The sequence below is a fragment of the Vulpes vulpes genome, chromosome X (assembly GCF_048418805.1).
Source record: "Vulpes vulpes isolate BD-2025 chromosome X, VulVul3, whole genome shotgun sequence".
In the NCBI taxonomy this organism is placed as follows: domain Eukaryota; kingdom Metazoa; phylum Chordata; class Mammalia; order Carnivora; family Canidae; genus Vulpes; species Vulpes vulpes.
The window spans coordinates 64318194-64345446 of NC_132796.1; the positions used below are offsets into that span (position 1 = coordinate 64318194).

Here is a 27253-nt window from a genome sequence, read left to right on the forward strand (position 1 = left end):
TTCTGTGTCTAAGACCTAGGAAAATGGTCATAATCTGCATAATTTATAAAAGCACATTCTCGGTAGAATCATACAGAATATTGTGTTATTACTGTCTACACTTTGATAGGTACTAGTTAGTATTCAACTTATTGAAAAAGGACATAGAGAAATAGGCTATATCTGGATCATAATATGCTCAGAAGATATATTGACAAAATAATGTTGTAAACCTCTGGCATCAGAGAAGATATTATTTAGGTGGAGTGTTTAGATGGATAAATTTAAACTAATTTTTGTACTACCAAAACTTATTTTCACATCTATTATAAAATTTTATTCAGGGATCCCTGGGTGGCGCAGTGGTTTGGTGCCTGCCTTTGGCCCAGGGCGCAATCCTGGAGACCCAGGATCGAGTCCCACGTCGGGCTCCCGGTGCATGGAGCCTGCTTCTCCCTCTGCCTGTGTCTCTGCCTCTCTCTCTCTCTCAGTGTAACTATCATAAATAAACAAAAATTTTTAAAAAAATTTTTATTCATTTGATCTGCTATTTACATTGTGCTTACTGTATGTCTGACAGTGTTTCAAGCACAGTTGAGAATACAGTGGTGTAAAACTCAGAATTTTTTTCAGGTTTTTATTTTTTACAAGATTTTATTTAAATACTAGTTAGCTATCATACAATGCAATATTAGTTTTGGGAGAATACCTTCATAATTCATCACTTACATAACACCCAGTCCTCATCATAACAACTGCCCTCCTTAATACTCATCACATATTTAACCCATCACCCCATGCATCACCACTGTGATGTGATAACTATCTGTTTGTTCTCTAAGTTAAGAGACTGTTTTCTGGCTTGCCTCTCATTTCTTCCCCTATGTTCATACATAGGTTTTGTTTCCTAAATTCCACATATGGGTGAAATTATATGCTATTTGTCTTTCTTTGACTGACTAATTTTGCTTAAGACTCTAGCTATTTCCATGTCATTGCAAAGGGCAAGATTTTATTCATTTTTATGGCTCAGGGTATATACACTATATCTTCTTTATCTATTCATCAGTTGATGGACACTTGGGCTGTTTCCATAATTTGGCTATGGTAGAAAATGCTGCTATTAACATCAGGGTGCAGTATTTTTGTATTTTTTAGGTAAATACCTAGTAGTGAAACTGCTGGATCATAGATAGTTCCATTTTTAAATTTTGAGGAAATTCCATGCTGCTTTCAAGAGTGGTTGCACTAGTATGCAATCCCACCAACAATGAAAAACAAAAGACTTACCCTTTCTCCACATCTTCATCAATGCCTGTTGTTTCTTGTGTTGTTGCATTTAGCCATTCTGACAGATGTGAGTTGATATTTCATGACAGTTTTGACTTGTATTTCCCTGATGATGAGTGATGTTGAACATCCTTTCATGTGTCTGTAGGCCATCTGGATGTCTTCTTTGGAAAAACGTCTATATCTTCTGCCCATCTTTAACTGGATTATTTGTTTTTTGGGTGTTGTTTGATATGTTCTTACATATTTTGGATGCTTAACCTGTGTCAGATATGTCACCTGAAAATATTTTCTCCCTTTGTAAAGGTCGCCTTTTAATTTTGTTGATTTTTCTCTTCACTGTGCAGAAGTTTTTTATTTTCGTGAAGTCCCAATATTTTATTTCTGCTTTTGTTTCCTTTGCCTCAAGCTACATATCTAGTGAGAAGTTGTTTTGGTCAATGTCAGAGAGATTACTGCCTGTGTAGTCCTCTAGGACTTTGATGGTTTCCTGTTTCACATTTAGGTCTTTCATGAATTTTGAATTTATTTTTGTGTTTGGTGTAAGAAAGTGTTCCAGCTTTATTCTTTTACATGCTGTTGCTGCCCAGTTTTCCCAACAGTAATTGTTGGAGAGATTTGTCTTTTTTATGTTGGATATTTTTTAATACTTGGTCAAAGAATAATTGACCATGTGGTTATGTTCATTTCTAGATTTGTAATTCTCTTTCATTAAAATATGCATCTGTTTTTGTGCCAGTATAATATTGTTTTGATCAATACTGTCTTGTAATATAACTTGAAGTCTGGAACTGTGATGCCTCTAGCTTTAATTTTGTTTTTTCAAGGTAAGTTTGGCTATTAGGGATCTTTTGTGGTTCCATAAAAAGTTTAATATGTTTTCTAGTCCTGTGAAAAAATGGTGGTGGTTTTTAAAAAGATTTTATTTATTTATTCGTGAGAGATACATAGAGAAAGGCAGAGCCATAGGCAGAGGGAGAAGTAGGTTCCTTGCAGGGAGCCTGATGCAGAACTTGATCCCAGGATCCCAGGTTTACAACCTGAGCCAAAGTAGACACTCAAGGACTAAGCCTCCTAGGTGGCCCTGATGGTGGCATTTTTGATAGGGGTTGCATTAAATGTGAAGATTGTTTTGGGTAGTTTAGACGTTTTAACAATATTTGTTCTTCCATTCTTGAACATGGAATGTTTTTCCACTTCTTTTGTCACCTTCAATTTCTTTCATCATTGTTTCATAGTTTTCAGAGTACAGATCTTTTCCCTTTGGCTAGGAGTATTCTTAAGTATCTTATTATTTTTGGTGCAATTTTAAATAGGATTAATTCTTCAATTTCTCTTTCTGGTGCTTCATTATTTGTGAACAGAAATGCAACAGATTTCAGTAGGTTGATTTTGCATCCTGTGATCACTGAATTTGTGTATCAGTTCTAGAAATTTTCTTGTAGAGTCTTTTGGGTTCTCTCTCTTTTTTAAAAAAAAGATGTATTTATTTATTCATGAGAGGCACACACAGAGAGACGCAGAAACACAGGCAGAGGAGAAGCAGGCTCCTCACAGGGAGCCCAATGCAGGACTCAATATCAGATTCAGGGATCATGCCCTGAGCCTAAGGCAGACGTTCAGCCGCTGAGTCACCCAGGCATCCTTCTTTTGGTTCTCTATATAGATTATCATGTCTTCTGCAAATAGTGAAAAATATGAATTCTTATTTACCAATTTGGAAGTCTTTTATTTGTTTTTGATGTCTAATTGCTAAAACTAAGACTTTCAGTACAACGTTAAATAACGATGATTGCTGGCAATCAATATGTTGAAGTTTTCTATTTCATTTTTTTTCAGTTTTGGTTCAGTTTATATGTTTCTAGGAATTTAATCATTTCTTCCAAATTATCCAATTTGTTAACATATAATTGTTCACAATGTTCTCTTATGACTGTTGGTATTTTTGTGGTGTTGATTTTGATCTCTCCCCCTCTCACTTATGATTTTATTTATTTGAGTCCCTTCTATTTTCTTTTTGATAAATCTGGCTAGGGATTTTATCAATTTTGTTATTTTTTTCAAACCTTTTTTCTGATTTGATTAATCTGTTCTACTGTTGTTTTTGTTTTTGTTTTAGTTTCTATATCATTTATTTCTGCTCTAATTTTTATTATTTCTTTCCTTCTGCTGTCTTTAAGCTTCATTTGTTGTTCTTTTTTATAGCTCTTTTCAGTGTAAGGTTAGGTTGTTTATTTGAGATTTTTCTTGCTTATTGAAGTAGGCCTATAAAGCAATATTTTCCTTCTTAGGACCAGTTTGGCTGCATCCCAAAGGTTTTGGACTGTCGTGTTTTCATTTTCATTTGTCCATGTATGTTTTTAGTTTTTTCTTTGATTTTCTGATTGACACATTCATTGTTTAGTAGCATGCTGCTTAATCTCCATGTATTTGTGGTCTTTCCAATTTTTTTTTCTTGTGGTTGACTTCAAGTTTCATAGCATTAATAGCAACTCCAATGTCTGAAAAGATGCATGGTATGAACTCAGTCTTTTTGTACTTGTTGAAGCCTGTTTTGTGACCTAATACATGATCTACCCTGGAGAATGTCCTATGTGCACCTGAAAATAAAGTGTATTCTGTTGCTTTAGAATGAAATGTTCTGTATATATACGTTAAGCCCATCTGGTCCATTGTATCATTCAAAGCCATTGATTCCTTGTTGATTTTCTGCTTAAATGATCAGTCCATTGATATAAGTGGGTTGTTGAATTTCCCTAGTCTTATTATATTATCAATGAGATCCTTTATGTTCTTTATTAATTGCTTTTATATATTTGATCAGCCTTCAATTGATTGGATAAAGCCCACACACATTAAGGAAGACAATTTACATTACTCAGTCTATTGATTTAAATGTTAAACTCATCCAGACACAGCCAAAATAATGTTTGACCAAGTTTCTGGGTACTCCATCACCCAGCCAAATTGACACATATTTACCATTACACCTACAAAAACAAGAGAGGAAAGGGAAATTTATAATTATATTTATAGAAAACTGCAGGTAACATACCTACCAAAACGTTGAAAAAGATATTCAGTTTCTAAGCATTTAAAATCCATTGTAGGTAGAAATTTAAAAATCTCTTCAGCCTCTCCATACTATGTATGAAGAAACCATGATACAAAGAAGTGAAGTTACTTATTCAAGATCATACAGCTCATTAACTACAAAGCCAGAACTAAAACCAAAACCTTACAATTCTGATATTCTTTCTAAGAACACACTGGTATAATTTCTCCCTTAGCACCTGTTTACATTACATGGAAACTGGAAAAAATTCAAACTGAATTTCAAAATGACATTGTTGAAAGCATTTAAAACACATGACTGTTATAGAAATACTTCTCTCTGTACAATGTAATGATCCTGATTTAGATATCAAAGTACTTTGTGTACTTTATTACTGAGCTATGTGGCAATTTGGAGTTGATTCAAGACATGTCCTTTTTACTCCTGTCACAAAGACTTCTGAACAAAGAAAATAGACCTTTAACACTCCCTGTGAAAATAAAGAGCATAATAAAGAGGTGTTTATACAGGCATAGAGCCAGAATAGACTATTTGTTTTCAAGCTATTGTCACTGAGAGAAGGTATCTCTTTTAACCTAACCAGCTTAGAAAAACGCTGCTCTCTTCCTTCAGGTATAGACTTAAAATACTATTAATACTTTCGCTAGTGGGGTGTGGGAGTCTTTAGTGATGGGTAACCAACACTTTCTTATTCTACTGAAACTGTTCAGGATTTTAAGCAAATATTAATGTAAGACCATTAACATTTTTTAGATATTTTGTGAAAATAGCTACAAAGCTGCATGAGAGGACTGATGTGAATTATAAACCTGCATGTGAGGACTGATGACAAAATGTTGTCCCTTAATGAACCCTATAAAAATTTCCAAAATGACCTGAAAAAAGATCATCATGAATCTCCTGTTACAAATTATTCTAGGACAAAGTGGCATATTCTCAGAAGTGGGCTAATCTGGCAGAGGGTGGGGTGAGTAGAGGGAATATAGAAGGAAGTGAGTTTATTTATTTATTTTTTAAATTTTTATTTATTTATGATAGTCAGAGAGAGAGAGAGATTGAGAGAGAGAGAGAGGCAGAGACAGAAGCAGGCTCCATGCACCGGGAGCCCGATGTGGGATTCGATCCTGGGTCTCCAGGATCACGCCCTGGGCCAAAGGCAGGCGCCAAACCGCTGCGCCACCCAGGGATCCCAGGAAGTGAGTTTAAATATTGCTTTTGCTTACTTGTCTGCTTTTAAACCACAACTATTGTATTTAGGGTAAGTAAGAAGCTGGGTTAGATATTTGCAAGTGAGTGGGAGGGCTGTGAGCCTGCAAATCTAGCAGCTGCAGTGTGCTGTGGTAGCTGCTTTCCTATGCTAAACTGATTTACATTAATGTCTGATCTCATCATCCTGTCAGTGTGAGTTCCCATCTACACTGTTAGCTTCAGTTCTCTGCTTCAACTAGAAAGCTAGAGTGCACCACAGGCAGTGGGGGAAGGGAGGAAAGCAAGAAAGACTGCGCTCAGCGCTTAAGCTTTTGTTAATTCTGCAGAAGAGGCAGAGAAACAGGAGATAACAAAGGCCCCATTTCCTTTTGGTAAGAGAAGGCTTTTGTCTTTCCTCTTGCAACAATGTCAGTGTCTGGCAAGAAATAGTTTCATGTGAAACAGATCCTAAGGCTGCACTGGTGGTGATTTAGTCATTCTTCTCAAGGGTCGCCCAACACTGTAAACTAACTGCCTTCAACAGGAAGGATATGAGCATAGAGGGAACTGGGTTCAGGGCAGGTTGAACAACCATGCTCAGGACAGAAACAGACTGAAAAAAAAAAGAAACAATCCTTTCCACCCCAACATACTAACACCAGTGCCAGGACCGGCCGGACCATCAAAGAGCCTTTCAGAATTGGCACTCACAAAACCTGATAGAACATCTTTGAGCAAATGAAGATACTCCTAAATCAGTTTCAGAAGAGAATTTGTTTAAAGAAGACTGTGAGAAACACTTACAAGATTTGGAGATGATTGCTGATGATAATACAGAAGATTCTACAACAAGGTAGGAGTTTTCAGTCACATAACTGAAAACTGTAGACTAGGTTAACTTATTCTCTACAACTAGCATTTAGTGTTTAAATAAAAGTGCTATAATTATCTGAATTTGTAAGTAGCCAATCAGGGTTTATAAGAAACCCCCTCCTCTAAGTCTATAAAGGAAAGCAGTAATTTCACATATGTTTTGATAATTAACAGGAAATATGTTTTAGTGTTGTGAGTTCACTTTTCGGATTCCATTCCAATTCTGTTAGGATTTCTGTTTTAGTAATAAGAGATGATTATTATAATTACTAAATTTTGGAAATATCCTCTGTGGCTTCAATGTTTATATACTTGTGATTCTCTGTGCCAGTGTAATAAATCACATAAATAGGAACTCTTTCTGACTTCAGTGAGGGCAGTTCTGACAAAACAAAAGCTCTCATTGCTCAGCATATTCTTATCTGTTCCTCAGTACACAGTTACTGTATTTACACCCAATAAATACATCATCTTTATGTGATAGTAAAGAACAGCTTAATTTGGCATTTGATAATTATTTTAAGTAGTATTCATTTCATAGGTAATTTACAATCATGAAAATATTTTGCATAAAGCAAGTAATGAAATGGTGCTTATAGCAGCAATATCTGAACATAGGAAATAGAACATGTCAGCTATTTCAGGACATTAAAGGAAATAAGAAATGACAGTATAGCTCATAAAATATTTGAGTTTGTCTTTATTTTTGTGTCTACTAGTACTGTTTGAATGGAAGAAAATTATGTTCTGTACTCTAATCTCGTCCAAAGTAGCAACCTAGTAGTTTCTTACTTGTTTTCTTTCTTCATACCAGATTTTATTTTCCCCATATATATGTATACACAACTGATGACCTTGACAATATAATTGAAGTGTGAAAGAGCCATAGGAAAATAAATATTTTTGATATATTTTAAATTATATAATAGTTCAACATGAAGCTATGCTTATTTATTTGGAAATAATCTTTATTTATTTCCTGTACTGTGTCTCTATATAAGTACGGAGGACTGGTAAATGTGCTTCTAGATATAAGGTTTCTTTTTCCCCCCAAAAAAGGTTTCTTTTTGTTTTTTTTTTATCTGCCTGACAATTCTTTGATTCCATAAGTTCAAAACATAATATCAGTAGAAAAAGCAACATAACATGAGAAATGGCAATCAACTGTGCAAAATGATGCTTTTGTAGGAACTCAGTCTTCTTGTTATAATGTAAACATGCACAAGACTTTGTGAAATGACATTAAGTATAATATTAGATTGAACATGATACAGACATTTTAAGAAATAGTGTATATACTAATTTTCCTAGATATTTTTGTGATTACCCAAGAAAATGCTATATAACTTCTGAGTTAGTAGGTTGCAATTTTTAAAATATTTTATTTATTAATTCATAAATAAATAGATAGAGGCAGAGACATAGGGAAGGAGAAGCAGGCTCCCTGCGGGGAGCCTGATGTAGGACTAAATTATTAACATGCAACATAATTGAATAACCTACAATTATTCCTATTGGATATTAAATCCAAAGTGTTAAAGTTGTACATAAGTGATGAATCACTAAATTCTACACCTAAACTAATTATATTGTATGTTAACTAAGTGGAATTTAAGTAAAAATTTGGAGAAAGAAAAAAGTAAATAGGTATATTAATATATTGGTTTGAATATTTATAAACCCAAATATATTCCAATGTACTTGAATTGTAAATATGTACTTCCTTTAGGAACTGTACTGTATTATGATCCCATATTGTAAATATGCACATACCAATAGCCAGTCATTATCATTTTTTGTCTTAGTTGTCTACTAACTCTACATTTTTGCTTCATTACAACTACCTTAAGTGTCCTTTCTTTTCATTATTTCATCCTTAGCATTCCAAAAGCCAGAACAAATATTTCAACTGTGTGTTATGATCATGCTTCTTATAAGACATATGTTGATTTTTGTTTGTTTATTCATTTGTTTTTAGATTCTAATTGTGAATGAGTAGATTCACATATTTGTTTTTCTCAATCTGATGTCTTTCACTTAGCAAATTTTTTTATACTGCATTATTCAGTAGAAACTATTACTAAAAAGGAAATAAGGAACAAACTACAATTTGTAGTTTATAGAAAGTTTAAGGTTAAATACCTTTGCCTATGGTTTAAAATGTACTGTACAAAATTATAGAAATTGTTTAATCATTTTACTAAATTTAGAACATTTTAACAAATAATTTAATATTAGTGCAATGATTCCAAACAATTTTAGTGATGGAACTATTGGATGATTTTAAATCTTTGTTACTTACAACCTCATTCTTGAGAATGAGGTACCTTGGTTCTCATGGTTCATTTCTATCAGTGTAGTATTGCATATTCATTTAACTTAAAATTAACTAAAATGTGTTTAAGATTTGAAAAATTGGGGACTCCTTTCCATCTAGAGATCTAACAATATGTTAGGTTCATATTCCTTTAAATATTATGATTAAGCATGTCTATAGTTGTTATTTCTGATATTTGAAAGGCAACTATTTCATTTCTGCATTTGGAAATAGAACTAAAAGACAAAATGTGTTGTACTATTTAATATGTGACCTCAAGAACAACATATTAATATCAAACTGTAACACAGCTCATAAATGTCCAGTCACTTATACTTTAAAGTTTATTGTTTAAATTTGTCTGTCTTTTTTCTGATTTTTGTAAGACATCTTCTTAATAATAATCTTATTGATGTCTTTCCTATGAATTTGTAAGGAAAAATTGCTTGTAGTGTTATATGCATATCAGTGTAAAATTCATATTTAAAGATAAAAAAAATGAAATCAAGGTGGAAGAATGGGGAACAATAAGGCCCGAATTAAAAAACAATCAAACTCAAGTTGTAATGTCATAATCTGCAAGATAAACCTGGAACATTTTGTGGTGCCATAAAGTAAGAAAGCCCTCAAAAAATAATGATGGGGGCTATGTCACATCAAAGGGACAAAAGAACAAACTGAAAAAGCTCCCATTGACCAAAGCCAGAATGATTTTAACAACAAAATAAAATATTGTTTCATTATAAACAAAAGTAAAAAATATTCATAAGTCTATATCGATTTGAACAAGTGATTGAATAGAGACATATGTATTATGCAGAAAAACTCCATATGATTTATGTACATAGTATGCCTTCAAGGAGGTGGGGGTGAAATATTGTGCTTTAAGTGTGGGCTGTACATAGACTTCTTTGTTAAAAGCAATACAGTATAGAACTGCTGAGGTGAGGGAGGGAGTAAATTTACAGTAGAGAAACCTGACAAATACTCCCTCAGTCAGGTAATTAAGTTTAACAACAGGAGTACTCAGTCATTTTGACAGTATATACCCTTGGTATGATGTGATGAGAATGGTACTTTATTTCTGTCCTTTTCTCCCACAAAACCTATAAGCTCCCCAGTCTAATTACGAGAAAAGCCGGCAAATGAATCCAAATAGAGGAACATTTAATAAGTACCTGGTTTGTAATCTTCAAACTATTAATGTCACACAAAAAAAGAAAGTCTGAGGGATGCCTGGGTGGCTTAGTCAGTTGAGTGGCTGACTCGGTTTCAGCTCAGGTCATGATCTCAGGGTCCTGAGATGGAGGTCCACATCAGACTCCATGCTCAGGTGGGAGTCATCTTGAGGATCCTCTCTCCCTTTGCCACTACCCTCACTTGCTCTCTCTCTCTCTCTTTCTGTAAAATGAATGAATAAATTTTAAAAAAAGAAAGTCTGAGAAATTGTCACAATCAAGAAGATCCTATGAAGACATGACAAATGTGATGTGGAAGAGAAAAAAAATACCTTAGGTAAAAACAGGAAATCTGAATAAAGAATGCATTTTAGCCAATAATAATGTGTCAATATTGGTTAATTAATCATAACAAAAGTGTCATACTATTATAAAATAATAATAGTAGAAACTGGGAATGGGGTTTATGGAGACTTTCTATGCAATTATTGGACTGTAGCAATTTTTATGTAAAAAAGCACAACACTTTAGCAAGTGCTATCCTAGTATATAGATTCCAATAATCAATACTAGAAGACCACCCAGTTGTAAGAACTTATTTATTTTCTTTAGTTTTGTTCTTGGGCAACTGATTAAAAAGGTATTAAATCAAAAGCAGTGGGCTGTTACCTCCTCCATGCAAAAATCCTATACATTGGTAAGAAGATAATATCCTAAAGGCATTGTATGGAAGGCAGCTAAAGTTATGAGAACATCTAAAAGCTATATGCAATTTCTAGTTTTATCCTGATCATAAGGATTGTGGTTATCATTTGGTGTGAACCAATTTTTAAGGGCATAGCAAATAATAAGATCATACTTGGGTATAATAATAAACTAATAGTATTTTTAAATTTAATCATTGAGTACACCATAGATATTAATGAAATGGCATATATTTACTGGTGCTTTCAAATGAAGCATAAACTTTTCTCCCCTCACCTCTTTACATTGCTGTCTATGGTTTATCTCTCAATATCACATATCAAGACAAGCTTCCTTATATATAAAAAATAACCCTCCATTCTAAAATGAAAAATATAACAATTAGGTATATTCTAATTTTTAAAACCTTTTTTTTAAGTAGACCCCATGCCTATTATGGGGTCCAATGTAGGGCTTGAATTCATGACCCTGATATCAAGACCTAAGACAAGAGCAAGAGTCAGATGCCCAACTGACTGAGCCACCCAGGTGCCCCAGCCATTAATATATTCTGTTCATGGTGAAACTATTCCATTCATATTTTAATTTTACTAAACAGAATGGAAAATGCATAACCCTGGTGGTCAAGAAATATGATTTTTGTAAATATGCTTAAAAAGAACCATGTAAGATAAGGTAACTTAAAGTGACAACATTGAAATCAAGTAGTTTTCAGATACCTGATATTTTAGGATGAAACAGGTATTACTGAAATTTAAAACAAAAAGCATTACATGAGATTTTACTCTGAAACATAGTAAAATAATACCGTATTTTCCAAACCAATATATAGATATAATATTTACATATTACTAGAATTGACACTGGAAGAGAGCAATGCCAGTGATCATGTTTATTAAAACTATCAGAAGTAGGGGAGATAGGGGAAGATAGCAGAGTAGGAGGACCCTAAATTCCTCTTATCCCATGGATGCAACTAGACAACATATCATTGTAAACAATCCAGAAAATGACCCAATGATTGGCAGAATTAGCTCCACAACCAAAGGTAGAGAAGAGGTCACATTAAAGAAGATAGGAAAGGTGGAGATGTCATTTGAGGTCTACATGAACTATGGTCCTCTCTGGACAGGAGGGAGCCAGGAGAATGGTGAAAGGCAAGAAAGTGAACACCAGAGATACCTCACAGGGAAGACAAACCCCCATAACATGTGGCTTTAAAAGTGAGAGTGTCTGAATATCATGAGTTCTTACAATGAGTACGACTTAAACCCTGGAATTCTAAAAACCAATGAACTTGGCTCTGGAAGAGCTCTGAGAGTCTTAGGAAGCTGAGTCCCTGCCCATAAAGAGGCAGTATGCAAACACCCTGAGCAGATATATTATAGAACCAGTAGTTAGGTAAATACTTGGGTCACATGGGAGGGAGAGTGACTTACTCATTGCAGAGCATACCCCAGAAGAGATAAGGATATCGGAGAGACCCTCTAGGAACAAAGTAGCTGGTAGGGAGCAATTTCCCCTCCTGCCCCTCAGGGTAAACACACAGCCACCTCTAGGAATGAGCACTGTGCCCACATTCACTACCTAACATGCTCACACAAAGCCCTGACCTCCTGACCCTTCAGCTGATTCACCCTTTTCAATCACCTTTCCTCAGTCCCAGGGCCATGGGTTCCCTCCCCAAAATACCAGCACAAACCTTACCAGTACCCTCTCTTGACCCATGCCTTTTGTGGGGCCTTAGACCTGGTGGCTACAGTCACCATAGCATTAACTGTGACAGCAGCAGTGGGCGCTGCAGAAGCCTGAGATGCATCTTGTAACAATACGTGCCCCGACCACACATGCTGTGCAGAGCCACTTAGTCCAACCCATACTGGTAGTGGGGGTTCCAGGTTTAGCAAGCAGACTATTCTATGCATTGTTAAAATGCACCCCACACTTACTAGAGACTAAACACTGCCTACAACAGGTGAAAAGACTTCAGATAACCAGACTGAAGGCAAAAACAACCGGAACACAACAGGACATACAAAACACACATGAGTCACTCCTAAAGTGCCAGGTCCTAGGGAGTAGGGGACACTGAACTGGAGGTTGCTACAGCAACTCTTCTCCATAAGACCATTGCCTTCAAGATCAGGAAACATATCTGGCATTCCTGCCACACAGAAACAGACACAGAAAGTTATACAAAATGAGGAGACAGGGAAATATATCACAAATAAAATAATAGAACAAATTCACAGCAAGAAACCTAAGACAAATGTATATAATAATATGCCTGATGGAAAATTTAAAGCAGTGATCATAAAGATACTCACTGGACTTGAGAAAAGAGTAGAGGACATCAGTAAGACCCTTAACAAAGAGATAAAAAAGAACCAATCAGAGATGAAGAACACAATAAATAAAATTAAAAATACACTTGATAGAATAAATAGCAGAGGGGATGAAACATAAGAATGAATTAATGACCTATAAAACAGAGCAATGGAAAGTAACCAAACTGAGCAAATGAGAGGAAAAAATAAGCAAATGGAGGATAGTCTTGCAAAACTGAGCGACTTCATTAAGCATAAAAACATTTGTGTTGTGGGGATCCCTGGGTGGCGCAGCGGTTTGGCGCCTGCCTTTGGCCCAGGGCGCGATCCTGGAGACCCGGGATCGAATCCCACGTCAGGCTCCCGGTGCATGGAGCCTGCTTCTTCCTCTGCCTGTGTCTCTGCTTCTCTCTCTCTCTCTCTCTCTGTGACTATCATAAATAAATAAATAAAAAAAAATTAAAAAAAAAAAAAGAAAAAAAAAATTTGTGTTGTAGAAAACCCAGAAAAAGAAGAAAGAGAAAAGGGAGAAGGTATTTTATTTGAAAAAAGAGCTGAAAAATTCTCCAATCTGGGGAAGAAAACAGATATCCAGATCCAGGGAACATAGAGATCCCCCAAAAAATCAACCCAGGGAGGTTCATATCAAGACATAAGTAATTAAAATGGCAAAAATTAGTGATAAAAAATTAAAAATAACAAGAAAAAAGAGTTCAATACAAGGAAAATCACATAAAGCTATCTGTAAGTTTTTAAGCAGAAATATTGCATGTCACAAGGGAATAGCATGTTATATTCAAAGTGCTTAAAGAGAAAAATCTGCAGCCAAAAATACTCTATCCAGCAAGGCTATCATTTAGAATAGAAAACAAAAAGATAGTTTCTCAGAAAAAAAAAAATAGTAAAATGAAAAATGAGTTTCTCAAAGAAACAGAAACAACAGGAGTTCATAAGCACTAAACCAAACCTACAAGAAATATTAAAGAGAACTGAGTGGGAAAAAGAACATAAATGTGAGTATGTATATATATACATATTTATATATGTGTATATATACATATATGATATATTTATCTGTAAAATCAGTCAGGGGATTCACAAAATAAAAACATATAAAATATAACACAATATACATAAAATGTGGGGGTGGGAGTAAAGACAGGGCAACTATTAATATACACAGATTGTAGAGGATGTTATATACCAACTAATGGTAATTGTAGTTCAATAACTAGTAAGAGATAAGCAAAGAATAAGAAAGGAATCCAAGTACATCACTAAAGAAACCCGGCAAACTGTGAAAAAGAAGCAAGAAAGAATGAGACAAACTATAGAAACAACCACAAAAAAGTAACAACATGGCAATAAACATATATCTATTGATAATTACTGTGAATATAAATGGACTAAATGTTCCAATCAAAAGACATAGGGAGACAGAATTGATTAAAAATCAAACAAACAAACAAAAAAATCAAACAAACAGGAATAATCTATATCCTGCTGACAAGAGACCCATATCAGACCTAAAGGCACCTACTGATTGAAAGTGTGGGAGTGGAGAAACATTTATTATACAAATGGATGTCAAAAGAAAGCCAGGGTAGCAATACCTATATCAGACAAAACAAAATTTAACACAAAGGATGTAACAAGAGATAAAGCAGGGGCACTATATCATAATAAAGGGGAGAATCCAAAAAGAAGATATAACAATTGTAAATGATTATGTACCCAACATGAGAGCACCTAGGTACATAAAACAGGGATTAACAGAGTTACTAATAGTTAGTAACACAAGCATACTTGGGGACTTTAACATCCCACTTATGTCAATGGACAGATAGTCTAAACAGAGAATATAAAAGGAAACAATGACTTTGAATGACACAAATGAGCACATGGGTTTAAACAGATATATTCAGAGTATTCCAACCTAAAATAGCAGAATATACATTCTTTTCAAGTGTACATTGAATTTCTCTAGAATAGATCACATATTAGGCCACAAAACTAGTCCACTCACAAAAATTAGGCCACTCAACAAATTAAAAAATATTGAAGTCATACCACACATCTCTCATGACCACAACACTATGAAACTAGAAATCAACCAAAAGAAAAACAAACAAATAAACAAAAAGGGAAGAAAGAAAGAAAGAAGAAAGAAAGAAAGAAAGAAAGAAAGAGAAAGAAAGAAAGAAAGAAAGAAGAAAGAAAGAAAGAAAGAAAGAAAAAAAGAAAGAAAGAAAGAAAGAAAGAAAAAAGAAAGAAAGAAAAAAGAAAGAAAGAAAGAAAGAAAGAAAGAAAGAAAGAAAGAAAGAACTGGAAAGACCACAAATACATGGAGGTTAAATAACATGTTACTGAACAATGAATAAGTCAACCAAAAAAAAAAAAAAATCAAGGAAGAAATACAAAAGTACATGGAAATAAATGAAAATGAAAACAAAATAGTCCTAAGCCTTTGAGATGCAGCAAAACGTGGTTCTAAGAGGGAAATCAATAGTAATATAAGCCTATCTCAATAAGCAAGAAAAAATTAAAAACAACAATCTAACATTACAACTAAAGGAGATATAAAAAAGAACTTCACTCGTCATCAGGGAAGTGTAAATAAAAACTACAATGAGATATTCACACCTGTGACCTCACACCTGTAAGAATGGCCAAAAAATAAAAAATAAATAAATAAAATCACAAGAAACCTCAAATGTTGGCAAAGATGTGGGGAAAAAAAGGAACCCTCCTGTGGGAATGCAAACTAGGGCAGCCATTGTGGAGAACAGTATGGATTCCTCAAACAGTTAAAAATAGAAGTACCTTTGATCCAGTAATCATAATATTTGGAATTTACCCCCAAAATACAAAAACACTAATTCAAAAGAATGCTACACCTCTATGTTTATAAGCAGAATTATTTACAATAGCCAAATAATGAAATCCAATTCACCCATTGATGAATTGATAAAGAACAAGTAATGTGTATGTATATATATATACATATATAAATATGAATATTATTCAGCCATAAAAATGAATGAAATCTTGTCATTTGCAACAACATGAATGGAGGTAGAGAGTATAATTCTAAGCCAAGTAAATCAGTCTATATATATATATATATATATATATATATATATATATATACCATATGATTTTACTCTTACATGGAATTTAATGAAGAAAACTAATAAGCAAAGGTAAAAAGAGAGATGGAAACCAAGAAACAGATTCTTCACTATAGAGAACAAACTGATTGTTACCAGAGGAAAATTGTGTGGAGGCATGGGTGAAATAGGTGATAGGGATTAAAATGTCCTTGTTGTGAGCACTGGGTGATGTATGGAATTGTTGAATCTCTATAATGTGCACCTGAAACTAATATAACAGTATATTAAATAACTGGAATTAAAATAAAAACTTAGTTAAAAATTAATCACTGGGGGAAAATATGAGAATCCTTTGTTACTGTTGGTTAAACTTCCTTATTCTGTTAAAATTAAAGTGACTTACTCTTCCATGCTCTCAAATGTTCCCATTCAAGATACAGACCTCATAACCTACTTACACCTTATTTCTATTAGTTCTTCAGTAGCCATACATTATACCTGGAAATATGTTTAGAAAGTCCTTAACATGATTGATTGGTTTTTATCCATACAACCAATAGCTTACTCAAGAGAAACTGTTAAATCTTTTGTCCACCTTTTCCCTGAAAAACTCACTGCTGTGAGCACAAGTGGCATTTAGGTGTCCTTTTATGGCTAATGATTATGATGTAGTTATAATAACACTAATAAAAACAACTCCATATGTAATAGTCATATAAAAACTTAGGCAACACCACTAATTTAGTCTGAAGTCTGTTGTAACGTTCAACCAGCCAGTTCCTTAACTAAGACGTTGGTATTAATTTATTGTTTCCTTCATTCAATATTTTTTAAACCCCTGCTGTATGCATTATGTTTTTTTAAGGCTCTATAAGGATTACAAGATAAACAATATGTACTCATTCCCACTAAAGGCTTATAATGTTGTTGGGGAGATAAAGTATATTCACTTAAAAGTTTTCAAGGGCATAAAAAAGGAGTATATTACAAGAACAGTTTTAAGTTGCTTGATGACTGAGCCCTATTGGCATTCAAAGACAAGAAATAAGTCTGATCAGAGTAATATTAGAATACTTCATGGAGGAGAGATGATTTGAAATGAATCTTAAGGACTGGATAGGATTTTGATACAGATATAGGAAAGAATGAATTCTAGGTAGGAGGAACAATACAGAGTTTTTTTCAAAAAGGCACTGCAGCATGAAAGTTGAAAGTATACTCAAAAGATAGATTTAACTTTGGTTGAATTGAATTATATATATTGGAGAATAGCACAAAACTAGGCAGGAAATGAAGGTCAGGCATAGATTATGTAGGCTTTAAAAGGCATAGTAAGGACTCTGGACTTTATCTTAGAGGTCAAGGCAAATTAACCCCCAATAATTTGCTGAACTATTTTGTGTTTTTGAATACTTTTAGGAACAAGTTCTATTTGTTTTTCTCCTCTCAAATAGTTCCGTATCACAGGAAGAACAAAGTAATGAGTGGTAGCAAAGAAAGAATGTTAATAGGTACAATACCTTAAGGAAAAAAGTGTGGTGATAAAAATAGAAAATATAGAACTCAGAGTGTCTGGGTGGCTCAGTTGGTTGAGTGTCCAGCACTTTATTTCAGCTCAGGTCATGATCTCTGGGTTGTGAGAACAAGCCTCACATTGGGCTGCCTGCTCAGCAGTGAGTCTGCTTCTCTACCTCTCTTTCCCCCTCTAGCACTCCCTTTCTTTCTAAAACAAATAATTCTAAAAAAGAAAATACAGGACTCAACATGACCTGTGGAATATCTACTTATGATTTTTAAATCTAAAAAAACTATGATATGTTAATCAATGTGCTTGATTCCAGGACTCCAGACAGTTCATGAATATATTTTAATAAGTAATCATTATTTTTTATAAAAGTATTCTAGTTTTTATTTTATTTCTATTGTGGTAAGAACACTTAACATAATATCTACCCTCTCTGGGATGCCTGGGTGGCTCAGTGGTTGAGCATCTGCCTTTGGCTCAGGGCGTTATCCTGGATTCCCAGGATTGAGCCCCATAGCAGGCTCCATGCAGGGAGCCTGCTTCTCCCTCTGCCTGTGTCTCTCCCTCTCTCTCTCTCTCTCTCTCTCTCTCTCTGTGTGTGTGTCTCTCATGAATAAGTAAATAAAATATTTGAAACAAAACAAATCTACTCTCTCCACAAAATTTAGGTGCATAAATAGAATATTGTTAGCTGTAGACACAACGTTGTTTAGCATATCTTTAGAACTTACTCATCTTGTATAACTGAAACTTTATACCTGTTGAACAGCAACTCCCCATTCCCCATTCCCCCCAGGTTCTGGAAACCACCACTCCACTTTATTTTTATGAGTTTGATTATCTTGTTTACCTCATATAAGTGAAATCACGTAGTTTTTATTCTTCTGTGACTAATTTATTTCCCTTAGCATGATGTCCTCCAGATTCATCCATGTTGTTGCAGAGGGCAGGATTTCTCTCTTTATTAAGGCTAATATCCCATTGTATGTATACACCACATTGTTTTATGCATTTTTCTGGTGAGACACTTAGGTTATTTCTATGCCTCAGGTATTGTGAATAATGCTGCAATGAAAATGGAATGTAGATATTTCTTCAAGATACTAATTTTGATTTTTTATATATACTGAGACATGGAATTTCTGTATCATATGATAGTTATATTTTTAGTTTTTAGGAGGAAACTCCAAAATGATTTCCATAGCAGTTGCACCATTTTACATTTCTACTAACATTGTACAAGGATTCCAATTTCTCCACATCTTCACCAGTGCTTGTTATATTTTATTTTGTTATAATAGCCATTCTAAGAGGTACAAGGTGATATTTCAAGGTGGCTTTGATTTTTATTTTTTTGATGATTAGTGACCTTTAGCACTTTTTCATGTATCTATTGGCTATTTGTATATCTTTGGAGAAATGTCTATTGAATACTTTGCCCATTGTTTAATCACACTATTTGTTTCTTTCCTAGTGAATTGTATAAGTTACATTTATATTGAATTGCATGAGTTACTTTTATAGTTTAGTTATTAACCCCTTATTACATGGATGGTTTGCAAATATTTTCTCCCATTCTATTAGTTGCCTTTACACTCTAGATAGTTTGCTTTGTTGTACAGAAGCTTTTTGGTTTGATGTATTCCCACTGATCAATTTTTGCTTGTGTTGCTTGTTTTGGTATTATACTCAAGAAATCATCTCCAAGACAATTCTCTTGAAGCTTTTCTTTTGCTAGGGGTTTTACAGCTTCAGGCACTACATTTAAATCTTCAATCCATTGTGAGCTGATTTTTGTGTATGGTGTAAGATAAGGTCCAATTTCATTCTTTTGCATGTAGATATGCAGTTTTATTCAGGAGGCTGTCCTTTTCCCATTGTATATTCTTTTTTTTCCCATTGTATATTCTTGACACCCTCATCAAAGATCAGCTAACCATAAATGCATTTTTTTCTTGCTTTTTAGTCCCGTTCTGTAAGTCCATATGTCAGTTAGTGCCTATACACTACTATTTTAGTTACTATAGCTTTGTAGTATATTTTGAATTCAGAAAATGTGATGCCTTCAGCTTTGTGATGCCTTCTTCTTTCTCAAGATTGCTTTGGCTATTGGGGTTTCTATAGTTTCATATGAATGTTATGATTTTTTTCTATTTCTATAAAAAGGGCATTGAGATTTTGTTTTTGTTTTTTAAGATTTTATTTATTTATTCATGAAAGACACACAGAAAGAGAAAGAGAGGCAGAGACACAGGCAGAGGGAGAAGCAGGCTCCATGCAGGGAGCCCGATGCAGGACTTGATCCCGGGTCTCCAGGATTACGCCCTGGCTGAAGGCAGGTGCCAAACTGCTGAGCCACCCAGGGATCCCCAGGAATTGAGATTTTGATAAAGATTGTAATGTATCTGTAGATAGCTTTGGATACTTTGGACATTTTAACAATATTATTATTTTTTTCAATCCGTGAACCTGGGATGCCTTTTCTTTTATTTTTGTCTAGTTTCTTTCATCAGTGTTTTGTAATTTTCACCATACAATCTTTCACTTTCTGGTTAAGTTTACCCTTAAATATTTTATTCTTTTTGATCTTTTTGTCAATAGGATTGTTTTTCTTTTTTTTAAGATTTATTTATTTATTTGGAGAGAGAATGAGAGAGAGAGAGAGGATGAGTGGGGAGAGAGTCAGAGGGAGAGAGAGAGAATCTCAAGCAGACTTGCCTAATGTGGGTCTCAATCTCAGGACCCCAAGATCATGACTTGAGCTGAAACCAAGAGTTTGACACTCAACCAACTGAGCCTTCCACGTGCCGAATGAGATTGTTTTTCTTAACTTCTTTTCAGATAAGTCATTGTTAATATATAGAAATACAACTGATTTTTATATGTTGATTTTGTATTCTGCAATTCTACCAAATATATTGATTAGTTCTAGTAGGCATTTTTTTGAGGAGTTTTTATGATTATATAAGATCATGACATCTACAAATACAATTTTTCTTCTTCCTTTCTAATTTGTATGACTTTTATTTATTTTTCTTCCTAATTACTCTGGCTAAAAGTACCAGCATGATGTTGAATAGAAGTGATGAGAATAGGCATCCTTACATTTTATTGATCTTAAAGAAAAAGCATTCACATATATTATTCTAATGTTGACTGTGATGTGAGTTGTGTCTTTTTCATATGTGGCTTTAATTGAGACAAATTCTTTCTATAAATATTTTCTTTTGATAATTTAAAATACTTTTTATCAAAAAAAAATACTTTTTATCTATTATCACATTTCCAATTTTTAATGTAATAAATGAGAGATGTTTGTATCATCTATTAACATGTCATTTGCTTTTTTCAAGATTCCATGAAATGATATGTTAATCAAAAAACAGACAAGTTTTAGTATATTCATGTTGAGTATAATTGCTGTTGTATTGAAGAATATAATACCTTAACTGGAAGAGAAAAATATTGATTTTCAATAAAAAATTAATTATAAGATCAATCAAAGAAACCCTGCTGTTTTTCCTTATGACAGTTTTATTAATCTTGAACTTTCATTATTAAATTCTATATATGTGAAAGCTAAAATATAGAGTACATATGCTTGAGAAAGTTGTAATTTTGCAGAACAGTCATGATAGTATTATTATATAAAAAAGGCTAAATGTAGCTGATAATCTTATAAAACACTTAGAGACATGAAACCATACCTTTTTTAATCTTTTTTAATTGAAATAGAGATACTCAAATGTATAAAATAGTAAAATATTTTGGTAAGCAATTAAAGGTGTTCATTTTCTCTGGAGAAGTAAAATCCAACTATAAAACCTCTAGGTCAGTACACTTTATGTACTCTAATCCTGAAGCACTTCTTATTCCAGGTTAGTTAGGAAACCAGGATACTACATGATAAATTTCACTAAGTACAAGGAAAGAATTATCATAAGAGCAAGGCCACTGTGATAATGGAACCCACCTCCTTAAAGATGGAACTTAGACCTTAAAGTTGACTCAATTTCCCCATTGCTCATAATAACCCCTTATTATTTTCACCTCCAAAATGTATCTGCAACATCTTTTCACAAGGAAAAGTAATTTAAGAGCTTCTTGCTGTCTTACAATGAATAAATTAACCAAAATTAGAATATAATCAAAGGACTAAGAACATTAAAAAGAGGTCATTAAATAAAAGGAGCTTGAATTGGGGGTTATAGTCTGCTTGCCTTGCCAAGGTCACGAAACCAGAGGTCTGAATCTGGGATAAAGGTGGCAGAAAAAATTAAGAATGTAAAGCCAATGTTAGATAAACAGCCCCTGCTAAATCTGTAAGGTTATAAAAGTTGTATCAGAGGGATCCCTGGGTGGTGCAGCGGTTTGGTGCCTGCCTTTGGCCCAGGGCGCGATCCTGGAGACCCGGGATCGAATCCCACATCGGGCTCCCGGGGCATGGAGCCTGCTTCTCCCTCTGCCTATGTCTCTGCCTCTCTCTCTCTCTCTGTGTGTGTGTGTGTGACTATCATAAATAAATAAATTAAAAAAAAAAAGTTGTATCAGAGTGATAGAGGCATATCATGTTTAGATACTAGTTAAATGGATTACTACTGGGACAATTCACTTTCCTGATAGTGCTAAATAAGGTCTTGGACTTCCTTGTGCTCAAGAATGATCTGGGGAGCTTATTAAAAATGTAGCTATTCAGTATCCACCACCAGATAATTTAATTTATATTTTGATTTAATTAAAACAGAGAACACATGGCCAGAAAAGGGAGGATATGGGGAACTTTTATTCTGATATGGGTTTTATAATTAATGTCAAATATTCTAAGAATTAAATAGGAGACTACCTTAGATGAGTTATTTGATACTTTATTTAAAAATGTTCATTGAGGCACAAATTTAAGTAAGTGAGTCTGGTGTGCTAGAAAGTCACAGACATAAAAAAAAAGTCACAGACATGCATGCACTTAGCTCCAAATAATGTAGGAAATAACAGGTTGAGACTCTCACTACAAATCTCCATTCTAAGCTAGATATAGGCAACATCAAAAACTCCTGTTATTCAGGAGATTTCTTCCTCCTTTTTCTAACTCTTCTTTTTCTTTCTTTACTATTTTGATTCCTTTCCAAAAAAGGATGAACAGGAGTAGGAATTTCTGTATGGAATTGAGTTGCATACAGAGTTGTGTCAGGAATCATCTATATCATGAAAATCATACCTGTATAACTGGATATGAACTATGATGATTATTGATATTTACTTCTGGAAACTGCCATATTTACTTCAATAATTTTTGCTATGTATAGTTAAATAATTAGCAGAGCAAAAGCAATAGCTAAGGTGACAGAAATGCCTTCCAAGAGAGTGACAATTTTTTGGAGGACGATTACTATAATTACAACATCTAATTAAAAGAGCCAATGATTTTTAATTTTCTTTAGTAAATTCATACTAATAAACTTTGGGAAATCAAATTGAATTGAATTTGAGTTAACTTTATTGTTTTCCCTTAAGGAAGACTTATTTTGTGGTAACCCACAGAAGTCCCAAGATAAAATATAGGGGAAACCATATTCTGCCACACAAAATAATTTATATTGTTTTGAATGAGTTTCAACTAATTCTACATCCTTCACCCCAATTCCTTTGCCCTTCTCTTTTTTATTTTTTTTAAGATTTTGTTTGTTTATTATTTATTTATTTGAGAGAGAGAATGAGTGGGGGGATCAGCAGAAGGAGAGAGAATCTGAAGTAGACTGCACGCTGAGCATGGAGCATGATATGGGGCTTGATCCCACAACCATCAGACCATGAAACTGTAACCAAGAGTCTGACATTCAACTGATTCAACCACCCAGGCAACCCCCTCTTTTTAAATTATAAGGATTTATTTCTTGGAAAGAAGAGAGACAAAAGTCAGAAATCCAAAAGCTGCACTTAATCTTGTATTTGAATTTTCTCTCACTGGAGACTGTTGCCAAAATCTTTGACTTTCTCAGATTTCATTAGAGGGCATAGACTCTTTAAATACTAAAACAAAACAAACTACAGAAGATTCTTCATTTTATTTTCATATTTTGTGAATAATTATGGCTGAAATATGCTTTAACGTTTTAGAAGGGAAGTACTGTACAGTAGATACAGGAACTTGTCATTTTAATGAGATTAGCAAACTTAAAAAGAACCAAGGGTATACATATTATATTCTGTAATATATATAATATGTAATATTATATTCTGTATAATATATATTATTTATATGCATATGAATGTACAATATTATGATACAGACATGTCCTTAGTAATGTTAAAACCTTGAGTCATATTTAGTTTAGAATGTTTTCATGCTGGTTTCTGTGGAATCTTCTATTCCTGAGACCTTCTCATCATTATCCAGTATCTGCTGAATTTACTGGAGGCTAGTAAGAAAGACATAAAACTATTTTTTCTCAATTCAATCTTTTTGTCATCATTTTTCTTTAAATATAATATATGTTCTGATTTTCTACCAAAGTTTTCAATTCCTTTTATGTCTCCTGCATATGTGGAAAGTCTTGATGTCTTTTGCAAAATATCATGCTCATGTTAATTTCTTTCTCTTTGTTTTTCTTGATGTATGTGATTTTCACATAATGATTTAGAGGGCTTCAGCAATACTAAATACATTATTCTTTATTATTTTTCATAATTTTCCACTTCTCTACAAAACATCTAAAATAGTGTTATTATAAAAATATACCTCATTGATTTTCAGATTGAGCTATAATTGAAAAGCTGCAATGAAAATTTGCCAATTTCTATGAATTTTAAGTAGAAATCATGGAAAGTTCAGACCTAAATTTATATATACTATCTTGCTGCTTTGCAAAATACAAAACACTGTCTTTGTGTCTCTGGATCAGCTTTATGCTGCTGTCTGCAAAGAATAATTGATGATTTTTATGGACAGGAAAGTGTGTCTTTGTAATTTAGGGTTTGTTATCCCTATAAGAATCAGTTTGTATTAAATTTGCTCAAAAAATTTTGCTCAAAATATTAGACATTATTTGCTTTAGAAAATTAATGGTAATGAAAAAAACACACTGATGAAATTGCTAAAATATGGAAGATATAATCAATTGATATGAGCAATAGAAGATATCTTCAAGTCATACTAACCAACTTAAAATGCCCATTGCTCTCTGGAAAAATAAAAGCTCTTTATGGACCTACATGACCTCAAGTGAATTATTTAACCCCTTTGTGCCTCAGTTTACTTTCATTTTTAAAATGAGAAATCGATGTGCACCTATTTCATATAGCTGTATGGAAGAATAATTGAAGTAATACATATAAATTTATTGGAATGATGCCTCACATATAAGTGTTCAATAAATGTTAACATCATTATTTTACATCTTCGAACAATTTTCATCATACTTCATTCATCTTATGCAGATTATTAAGTGTACTATAGTTTCTTATCTGTGATAAAAACTGTATTGCTTAATTATTCAGTAATATTTTATAATAAGTCATTATTATTTTACCAATTTCTTCATTTCATTTCCAATCTGAGGAGATTTCCATGTATCTTTATAATTGAGTCAATTACAAACATCTTTCCCACATTTGCTGAAGTGAATAGCATGGTAAAGTTTAGCAGGTAACATTTTGTAGTAATTCAAGCAATGAATAGAATGATAGAAATTTAATAATCTGTTTTAATACATTATTGTGCTAATTGGGTTTGGTAAAATTGACTAACAAAATATAACATATAATATAATAAAAACTTTTAAGTCCTTTTTGGACATTTTAGGAGCACATTGTGGGAAATGAATGCAGTGAATATTTTAGAGTAGGGTTAAATATATTTTTTCTGTACAGTGAGAGTAAATATATTGAGCTTTTCAGGCCATTCAGTTGCAACTACTCAACTGACTTTAGTATGAAAGCAGCACAGATAACATGAAAATGAATAAGTGGCACATAAATAAAAACATATTTATGGACATTGAATTTGCAATTACACATAATTTTCCTGTGTCCTTTTAATCTTTTAATTATTTAAAAATGTACAATTCATTTTTAGCTCACTAACTGTATTTTGTCAATTCTTGTTCTAGAAGCACTTAGTGAGACATAAAGGGAAAATTTTCTTTAAAAAGAAGGAAAGAAAAGAAAAGAAAATTCTGTAATGTTGACTTCAGCTGAGGTACTTTGACCCTTGAACCTTCCTGCTGCTGAGTCTTGCTCACTTTATCGAAGTGTTTTTATTTTACACTGTTTTTAGATTCATTTTTTTTTGCAAAGGTGTTCTCCCTACTGTTAAAGAAGCTAAATAATTCTGACTGCAAGTTTTTTACACTGATACAAAACAGAAAATGAAGTTTAAAAAAGCATATTACTCTAAAAAACTTTCACATCTGGAAAACAAAAATTTCATAAAAGTTAAAATTCCCCTAAAACTACTATTTAATTAATACACTAAATAAATATGTGTAATGCATAATATAGCTGAAGTACCTTGACAGAGAGAATAATGTATAAAACAACTACTTTCCAATTGCTTACATTATAGCAGAGAGCATAAAATATGTATACCCATAAGTATACAGCAAGATGAAATGTAATAAGTGATATAATAGTGACATATAAAATAAGCCATAGGGTGTTTTTCTGTATGTTGGTAAATTGAACACCAATAAAAATTAATTTAAAAAAAAAATAAAATAAAATAAAATAAGCCATAGATAATGTTAGTATCCTGTAACTAAATTAGTAAAGCTTGCTTACCCAAACTACACTTTTAGGAATAGAAAACAAAAAACTGTACCCTTAGTTCCAGAATGCTAACTACGGATGCATAGGATGTGTGTGTGTGTGTGTGTGTGTGTGTGTGTATTTGACATGTTTATTCCTTTGGGCAATAATTAGGTGCCTAGTAGTTTCATAAAATAAACGGTTTCTCTATACTAGGGATATGTTTATGTTAAGGTAAAGTCTAGATACCAAAAGAGAGTGTACCTCCAACATTTGCTTTTAAAGCCTAGTGCTTCAGTCTTGCCTCTGGACTCCTCATGGTGGCCCCTTATGTAGGCAGTGTAATTTGAGGAGGACTAGAAAAATGCATGGGCCAAATATTCTGCCTTTATTCATTTCACTAATCTCCACATTTCTTTTTGGAGATTACTTCCTCTTTTTCAAGGCAGTCATTGTCCTCTCTTAAGCCATAAATAGTCCTGGCTTCTCTGCTACTAGGTTCAGCTAGGATCTTGTTTATTTGCAGGCTTCTGATCCTATTTTCTGTATGTTGTTAGGTTAAATTTTACTATAATCCAAATAAGGCAATGATGTATCAAAATGGATTATTTGTCTTTAATTTGAATATATTTGGCACACAATGTAATATTAGTTTTAGCTGTACAATGTAATGCTTGGACAACTCTACACATTATGCTATGCTCACAGAAGGGTAGCTACCATCACTTACCATACGATGCTATTACAATATCATTGACTATATTCCCTATGCTGTGCCTTTTATTCCTTTGTTTTAGTTATTCCATAACTGGAAACCTGAATCTTCTACTTCCCTAAACCCATTCTGCCTATCCCTTCACCTCCTTCTTTCCAGCAACCATCAGTTCTCAATATTTATAGGTCTGATTCTGCTGTTTGTCTGTTTTTTAAATTTCACATA

At 33.4% G+C, this 27253-nt stretch overlaps 1 protein-coding gene across 14 annotated transcripts in view; it reads left to right on the top strand.

Annotated features, from left to right (window-relative positions):
• The first annotated feature begins 5787 nt into the window (after positions 1-5787).
• Positions 5788-27253, top strand: part of KLHL4 (kelch like family member 4) — a 150357-nt gene continuing 128891 nt past the window's right edge. For 6 of the 14 annotated variants that reach the window (XR_011998363.1, XR_011998366.1, XM_072745037.1 and 3 more), the window contains exon 1: positions 6050-6386. Coding sequence is in view for 5 of the 14 variants with exons in the window: in XM_072745037.1 (XP_072601138.1) it covers positions 6349-6386 (38 nt within the window). In the remaining 9 variants the exon portion in view is untranslated. Of the gene's footprint in view, positions 6387-27253 lie in introns of all 14 variants that reach the window. The other 8 variants (XR_011998368.1, XM_072745041.1, XM_072745042.1 and 5 more) reach the window with 5 other exon arrangements.